General features: G+C 44.2%; 1 protein-coding gene across 1 annotated transcript in view; it reads right to left on the bottom strand.

Moving 5' to 3' along the window:
* Positions 1-2,591: 2,591 nt before the first annotated feature.
* Positions 2,592-9,097, bottom strand: part of NCKAP5L (NCK associated protein 5 like) — a 38,821-nt gene continuing 32,315 nt past the window's right edge. The window contains exon 14 of the mRNA XM_054591134.1: positions 2,592-2,933. Within this exon, the coding sequence (XP_054447109.1) occupies positions 2,842-2,933 (92 nt within the window). The 3' untranslated portion in view covers positions 2,592-2,841. The remainder of the gene's footprint in view (positions 2,934-9,097) is intronic.

Here is a 9,097-nt window from a genome sequence, read left to right as displayed (position 1 = left end):
TCTGGGTACTTATCTAGCTCAGTGCTTCACATTTACTAGGTGCCCAACGAATGTTTGTTGTATAAACAACAGCATGGGTGCATGAAGAAATGAAGGAATGAAAGGGGAGGCTCTGTGCAGGAAGGTAGGTCCCCTGCAGAATGTCCTGACTTCAGAAGGGTCAGGCCGAGAGAGGCAAACCAGACCAAGCGCTCTACGTCCCTGCTAACCCTGCCTGCCTTGGGACTGGATGTAGGATCAGTGCCCAGCACAATGCCGAGCTGGGAGGCCAGAGCAGCAGGGTTGGCTCCAGCGGAAACAGATATGAATCGGGAAGAGTTTATGTCCATCCAAGTCCGCATATTCATATTTTCTGTACTCTGTGCAACGCATGTAGTGGGTATGGGAGGGATGCTGGCCAGGTTTCCCTGTGTTGGTCTCAAATGATGAAGGGAGAGCACCATGAATTTTCTCATCTCACCACAGGGTGGCAGTTCAAGCCTGCAAACCTCTGGATGGGTGCCGCCGCTATTGCACCACCTGGCGGCAATATATTTTCCAAGTGTCCTGCAGGATTTTTTTTTTTTTTTTTTTTTTTTTAGTACGAAACAAAGAATCATAAAGAACATAGGTGGCAAACTTAAATTTGCACCTTTTAAATAACTCCCTGAAGTGCTTCTGCCTTAGAGAAAGCCCCCCAGTGCTACTCTGCTGGCTCCTACACGAGTCAACAGCAGAAACCCGATTTTTTGATGGCTTCTGCTGCTTTGGGCCCCAGCTCCCCTCTGCCCAGACTCGGCCCTACCTTCTCACTCTCCTTCGGGAATCATTCTCTGCATTATCAGAGACCTGTCTCCAGCTTTCCTCTCTCTCCCTGTTCATGTCACTTTGGGGTACTTCGGTGCTCCTGTGGATGACTCCCCACCACAGCGTTCTGAGGCTCCTTGATCTTCACCCCCAGTGACTCTGACCCCACCCCCCTTCAGCCAGCTGCATCGGAGGTGGAAGTCTAGACTTCCACTCAAGAGACCGCAGCCCACATCCTTTCAGCTCTCATATCCTTGCCCCCCCGTCTTAATTTTTTTTTTATTGGTTTTACAGAGAGAGACACACATCTATTTGTTGTTCACTTATTTATGCATTTATTGGTTGATTCTTGTGTACTTGTAAGTGTCCCGACCAGGGATTGAACCTGCAACCTTGGTGTTCTGGGATGACACTCGAACCAAATGAGCTATGGGCCAGGGCCTCTCTCCCCTTCTCACCTGAACTTTGGTTGCATTAAAACCCCAGCCCTGCCCCTTAACACTACCTACCACCACACACACACACACACACACACACACACACACACACACACACAAACTACACATACACTCTCTCCTGCTCCTCTCAATACCCTCCTAGCATCACCTCCACAGACTCCAGAGCTGAACTGCCTAGGTTTGAATCACAGCCCTTCCTCAGACAAGCTTTAATATTGGGCAACTTACTTAGGTTCTCTGAACTCACTCTCTCATATTAAAATGGGGATAACAGTATTTACCTAAAAAGACTGTGGCAAGGATTAACTGAGTTAATATGTGTAAGCACTGAGAACAGTGCCTGGCACACTATAAATGCTGTGCGTGTGTTTGCTCTTATATTCTCCTTCTTCCTCTTCTCCTTCTTCTCCTTCTTCTCCTTCTCCTTCTCCTTCTCCTCCTTCTCCTTCTTCTGGCTAGAGCCCATGGTCCATGACCTCACCAGCCACCTCAACTTCTTCCTTAGCAAAGCCTATCCTAGCACTAATCCCACAATCTTCCTCCTCTCACCCTAGAATCGGGTCTCAGAAACAGCAACCACAAAAGTCCCACTCTCCTGCGGACTGGCGCCACTCACTGGCTGTGCCAGCTCTTCAGCCTCCACCGAGCTCCAGGCTCCTTTGAAAAATCCTTGACTTGTCCTGAGCCTGGTCCTTCTCCTCTGTCTGCAACAACCATTCCACATCTTCACCACTTCCCCCATCCACATGGTACAAAAGAATCCCTCTGAGGCAAATTGGAAAATGTGGCCACCATATTTTGTAGCTGCTCCCATCAGCGTGTGATGACTGCACTGATCCTCATAGTCCTGCACATCCCCCACTGTTTCCATCTCCTGAAACCCCTCCCCTGGGACCTAGAGCTCATGGCTCTTCATCAGCAAATGTATACAGAGCCTCTTTGAAGGTCCCTTTGCTCTCCTGGCTCTCCCTGAGGACGCCTCTCTCCCTGCAGCCCTCTCAAGTGGGCATTGCTTTCTTTCCCTCAGCCCACGAGCCAGCCAGCCTGTCGGTGTGTGGGCGCCCTCCTCGCTCCTCAGTGCTGCGTTCAGACAGTTCTTCCCTAAAGTCCTTCAGCTTCGAATCTTATGGCATCAGGCTAAACCACACACTCCACTTCCTTTTCCACTTACCTATCAATCTCTAGTTACTTCCTTTTGTTTCTTGAAGGGGTTGGCTCCTGCCTCACTATCATTCCCTTTGATACTAATTCTGTCCTTATTCTTGGCAATTTCAATGTCCACCCAGATAATCCTCTCAATATCCTGGCCTCTCCGTTCCACGATCTCTTCTCTTCCAATCACCTTGTCCTCTACTCTCTCTGAGCCACTCACTCCCATGGTCACTCCCTGGTCTTTGTCATTACCAATAACTGCAACCCCCCTGTTTTAGTGTCCCAGGGTTGCCTTAACAAAGTACTACAGACCGGGTGGCTTAAACAACAGAAATTTATTGTCTCACAGTTCTGGAGGCTACAAGTCCACAAACAAGGTGTCGGCATGATAGGGGAACGTGAGAGTTAGACTTTAGTTTCAGTCAGAGTTGATAGGTTTAAATGCTTAATGCACGTGGGCAGCTGTTATTCCAGGAACTGAAGAAATGCATGACTCCAGGAGGTCCACAAGCAATTCAATCTGGTGTCCTAGGGGTTCTGAAAGCAATGGAGATGGTGTCTGAGCCATTGTGATGCAGATAAAGAATTGCTGATCAACAGATAAAGAAGTACTAGGAAAATTGCCTCTGAACTGCAACTCTTATCCAAGTAACCTTTTTCCCAACCCCTTACCTACCCTCTCTTCTTATAAAAAGGTCAGCTTGAGATGAGATGTTAAGATGGTTTTTGAGGGTGCATAGCCTGCCCTCTTCTCAGATTGTTGGTGCTTGACTAAAGTGTCCATAGAGATTCAATCCTTCTCTCTACTTGTTGGGTCTGACAGAAACAGGGAGTGCAAATGCCGACTTTTCCAGTTTCAGGCAGGTTCCTTCTGAGGGCTGTGAGGAAGAATCGCTCCAGGCCTCTCCCCTAACTTTTGGTGGTTTACTGGCAATCTTTGGCATTCTCTGGCTTGTAGGTGCATCACCCCAATCTTGGCTTTCATTTTACATGGCTTTCCCTTTGAGTGCATGTTTGTTCTGGGCCCGATTTTCTGCTTTTATAAGGACACCAGTCATATTGGATTAGGGCCCACTCAAATGACCTATTTTAGCTTGATTACCTCTGTAATGACCTTATTTCCAATTAAGGTCACATTCTGAGGCACTGGGGATAGGGCTTCAACGTTTTTCAGGGGCAAGGGTGTTAGAACGTACTGGGATATGGAGGACCTAGGCCACCAGCTATGCTGGAACAAAGAAGGCATGCACCAACAGGCTGAATACTGACTACAAGGTTTGCTATTATCGGGAGCAACTGAGGCATAGCCACCGGCTCCCTGCTGAGAACTGGTTGAATCCTCACTGCCTGCTCTGTCTCCCTCAAGCTTTTCTCAGAAACAAGGCCCATAAATCTCCCAGACTTTCTTTCTGTCGTGGAATCACCCATCCCTAACCAGAGGACATTGTCTTGCAAACACCTATACCCTGGACAGCTGGGACAGATCAACAGGGTGACTTACCTTTTGCAGGGGTGTGCTACACACCCTTAAACACCCTTCTACCCCTTCCCTTGCTGCTGTAGTCGGCTGGGACTCAGCCCACCTGATCACAGCATCCCACCTCTAACAGAAGCCCTAAGTTGGACCTTTTTGGCTCCGATTCCTTCCTTAGTCACCTCGGCTATCTAATAGGGGACACAATTTAATTCATAACACCCGCCATAATCTCAATTTTATGCATCCCACCCTCTGACCAGCAAGCACATTTCTTTTCAACATGTTTCCAACTCATTCCCACCTACTGATCTTACCTCCTTCATGCCTGTTTTCTTTGTTTTTTGGGGGAGGGGAAGAAACATGCCTCTGTTTTCTATTGTTCTCTTTTCCTTCTTTGCCCGAGGTAACGCCCACAACCAATTAATAGAACCACTCCCTTGCATACACCTTTAATTCCCTTGTCTCTTCCTCCTTCGCGTTACTCATTTGATAAACTGGCAGCCCTGGTTTATCCAATTTGCTGTCCATTCTGTACCTAACATGGCAGGAACCATTCCCTCACCCCAAAACATTCATGTTAATAAACTTCACTTTAAATTTTCATCACTTCAAATGGATCCTCGTGCTGCTTGGTAATCCTGCTACAATTCCCTAGTCTGTTCACACTTTTGAGCTCTACATGGCTACTCATCCTATCTCTCCTCTTCTCAAACCTCCAACACCTTTCTCCCATTCTTCCTCTTAGCTGATGACCTTGATTATTTCCTTGAGAAAATAAGAGCAATCAGAAGAATATTTCTATATGTATACACCACCACAGACACCCAGCTGCCTGCCTTGGGCCTTCCTCCTTCCTGTACCTGCGGATGCCGCCGAAGGCCACTTGTGCACTAGAGGCCCACAACTCTCTCTTCTCTCTCTTGCATCATCAAATTTCTGGATCTATTATATCATTCCCTTAAGTATAAGAAAACACTTTAATTTCGTCTATCTTTAAGAAACTCTCTTTTACGACCTGGGAGCAGCAGCTCCCCAATAGCAATGAGCATATCCGGCCCCCAAGATCGTAGTTTCTCAATATCATTTTCCACTAAAAGGAGGAAGCCAGGGGTCTTTGGAAAAATGGCTGACTCCCAGGCTGGGTTGGGGAAAGTCCAAGCTGAATCTCAAGCGTGTTATTCCAGAAAGTATGTCCTCAAAGAATGATAGAGGTTTGTCAAAAAGACGGAAGTCACCTTGAAGGGATTTCTACTAGCCAAATCATGGACAGTTTGGGCATCAAAGTAAATAATGATAGTAATAGATTATAAACCATTGAATAAAATAGGAAGCCATGAGCCCACACTGATAGAAGTAAAAATGAATAAAAAGTTTGATTAAAATAAAATATTTATTCCCAGTCAGGAAATATGTCTGGGTTGCACGCAGGCCAGGTGCCCAGTAGGGGGTGTGCGAGAGGCAACCGCACATTGATGTTTCTCTCCTTCTCCCTCCCTTCTCTCCAAAAATAAATAAATGGAATGTATATATATTTAAAAAAAAAAGAAATTAAGTAATACTTCTTAAAAAAAAAAATTTCCCAGGTGGGGAAGGAGTGGGCCACTTCTCAGGTCATGTGGGTCCCTCCTTTTCCCCTTCCTTTCCCCCCCCCAAAAAAGAAAAAAATATTTATTTTAAAATATTTAAAACCTCCCCACTATATTCTTATTAATTATAAAGGGGAAAATAGTAAAGGTATAGTTAACACCAATTTAAGTAATGAAAATGAACATCATTAGTAAAGAGACAAATAGAAATCATGGCCTGTAAAGTACAAAAGTGTCAAGGTCATAAAAGTCAAGGACAAATCGAAGAATTGCTTCAGACCAAAAGAGACTAAATAAATATGACAACTAGATGGAATGCACAACTTTGAACTGGCTAATCAAGGATATTATTTGGACAACTGATGAAACTTGAATGCAGTCTAAGGCTTACGTTGTAGTTACATAGAAATTCCTGATTTTGATGATGGTATTGGAGAAATATAAGAAAATGCCTTTTGTAGGAAATAAACACTGAAGTATTCGGGTGATGGATTATCAAGTTGGCAACTTACTCTCAAATAATTTAAGAGGAAAAAAGTGCTTTGTATTGTACTTGAAACATGTAAATTTGAGATAGTTTCAAAAATAAGACTTAAAATATACTAAAAATCTATTTCTTGATCCCACTTCCCTCTCCCACTCCCTTCTCCCTTGCTCCTTAGAAGAACGGTCTACACTCCAATTCTCCCTTTCCCATTTTCTCTTGAACCACTCCAAACAGCTTCCATTTCCATCAATGCTTTTGCTAAGGTCACCAATGAGCTCCATGTTGCTAAATCCAGAAACAATCTTCAATCCCCACCTTGCCAGACACATCAACAGAATTTGACTCTGATTAATCTTTCCTGAAATATTTTCTTCGCTTATATTCCAGGACCTCACTCTTTTCCTGAGAGGGTGGTACCTACCCTCTTTTCAGTCTCCTGTGCAGTTTCCTCCTCATTCCCTCTGACCTCTGAAGAAATGGAGCGTTCCAGGGTTTGGGACTCAAATCTTTCCTTTCCTCACTCTCTTGGTGACCTCATCCAGTCCCTTCGCTCTAAATAACATTCATACGCTGATGACTTACTACAATTTATATCTCCAGCCCAGGCTTCTTTTCTAAACTCTGAATGTCTATAACCAACTGCCTACTCCATACTTTCCATTGGATGTTGTCCAACAGACAGCTCAAGTTTAATATGTCCAACACTTAACTCCTGATCTTCCCTTTCCCAAGTCTGCCTTATCCAGTGTTCCCATTATCAGTTAATGGCAACTTCTTCCTACCAGTTGCTCGAAACACCTTCGAGTTGTCCTCAACTCTTCTCCCTTCCTCATGTCCATTACATTAGCAAATCTTGTCTATTGTGTCTCTGCCCTGGAACAAGTCACGACCACCTCTCACTGGAGTTACCAAGATGCCTCCTTACTGGTTTGTTTCCATACTTGCCCTCCACAGTTTATTCTTGTCACTCTCTAGTGGCTTCCCATTTCACTCTGAGTAAAAGCCAAAGTGCCTACATTGGGCTACAAACTCTACATGATCACTTATTTCATCCAAATTGGCTAAGGATAAAAAGGATAAAAATACTCAACAATGTGAAAGAGAGTCTCCCCAATACACTGCTGATGAAGCACAATTTGTTAATATCTTTAAAACATTTAAATGAAGCTTACTGTAAGATCCAGCAATTCCATTTATAGGAATTTATCTTATGGAAATACAAGTGGCCAAAGATGCAAATGAGGCCCTGGCTGGTGTGGAGCAGTGGATTGAGCGCTGGCCTGTGAACCAAAGGGTCGCCAGTTCAATTCCTCGTCAGGGCACATGTCTGGGTTGAGGGCTAAATCCCTGTTTGGGGGTGTGTGAGAGGCAACCATACATTGATGTTTCTCTCTCTCTCTCTTTCTCTCTCTCCTTTCCCCTTTCTCTAAAAATAAATAAAATCTTTTAAAAAAAAGGATGCAAATGCAATGTTCACTGCAATGTTTGTCATGTCAAAATAAATAAACGCTACATCTCCATACAACAGGAGACCATGTATGATAATGGAGATTCATGGGCTTTGGAAAGGTCTCTAAGAAATATTAAGTGCTACAAGAAGAAACAGATCAGTAACTACAGAATAATCCCATTTTCTAATAAAAGGTCCACATAAGCATGCTGTGTGTACTTTAAAAAATGATTTGAAAGGATTACTAATCAACTCAAGTTACACCTGAGAAGGGAGTTGGAGTATGAAAGAGACTCCTCATCTTCCTTGTATAACATTATATTCAATTTTAATTACCTTTTTATTAAAAAATAACCATGAGCATGCACTTTTATGATTTGCATGTCTTTAGTAATTAAAAAAAGTGTGATTAATTAAAATTTTTTTAATCTTAAAAAAGTTCTTTCCCATTCTAATGTCATAGAAATGCTCAGCTGTATTTACTTCAAATTCACCTGCCTTTAATAATGTATATGCTTGAATTAATCCACACAGGATTACAGATGGGGGTATATATCTAAGAATTTTCTGCAGAGCATTTCTTTTTACTGAAAATATAGAAAAAGAAACATACTATTTGTAGAAAATCTAGAAAAGGGTGAAGAATAAAAAACCTCTAGCTCCCCAGAGAAAACCTCAGTTAAACATTTTGGGACATTCCTACAAAAGGCAGGGTTCCCCTGAGGTGGAATGTGAAAGCTTTTCAGTCTTTTGCTGATACCTTGATGTCATTTGCAGGGGGTACAAGGTGGTGGTGGGGGTGGTATCTGGCAGTTTTGGCTTCCTTTGGGAGATTCAGAAAAAAGGGTCATAGTGAATGGCGAAGCAGACATTCTCCCTTTGTTCATGGAGAAAACGGTGAGGTCCTCTTAATCCTTCAGGCAGAACTTGCAAACTGAGATTTGAGGTGTTCTGCCATAGTGAGGGTCAAGCGATCTTTTAGTCAAGTGTTTCCTTTAAGTACCAGGAGAAATCAGTTTCTCAGGAGTGTCTTTAACTCACCCAAGTGTCCTCTTCCACAGAATCCTGTCAGATGGGGTATTTGGTCTGCGTGGAGGGCACACAGTTACGTGAGCTGCAGGACGGCCTGTCTGGGCCCAGCTACCCTTCGCAGAACGATGGGGGACGTAGGGACAAGAGCTGTTCCCTGGAGCAGTTGATGGGAAGGGCTGGCTCCCATGTGACTGATGATACCCCGCTTCAGTAAATGTCAGCTAATTCCCCAGTCGGCCCGCAGTGCCCCGAGGCCAAGGTGACACCTTGCCTGGTAGAAACTAGCCTGGTAGCAGACTGACCAGACCCTGGTGACACAAACATGGATGGATCCATTGGTCTCAGCTTGTGAGAGGTGGAGTCAAGTCAAACCCACCATGCCAAGGGCTCCTTCCCGGAAAGGAAATAGGACAAATATCCTGCAGGCAAACAATTCTGTTCTAACAAGGAAATGAGGTAATCCATCAGGTTCAGATAGAGAAAAGGGCTTGAAAAACCAAGAAATAGTAAGTTAGGAGAGGGATGATGTAGATATCTTTGAGCCTGCCTGGCAAGAAGCAGAGATTTGCGGTTTGGTAATCTCATACTTAAACCCATAACAGCAGAAGGCATAGGGGGATAGGAACCTGGAAGTAGAAGACAGGAGTAAGAAAATGGGATTCTGACATT

Source organism: Pteronotus mesoamericanus, unplaced genomic scaffold (assembly GCF_021234165.1).
Source record: "Pteronotus mesoamericanus isolate MK-2021 breed Mesoamerican mustached bat unplaced genomic scaffold, CSHL_Meso_final scaffold_21, whole genome shotgun sequence".
Taxonomy (NCBI): Eukaryota; Metazoa; Chordata; class Mammalia; order Chiroptera; family Mormoopidae; genus Pteronotus; species Pteronotus mesoamericanus.
The sequence above is the reverse complement of the archived record's forward strand: the minus strand, read 5'-3'. Positions and strand labels throughout refer to the sequence as shown.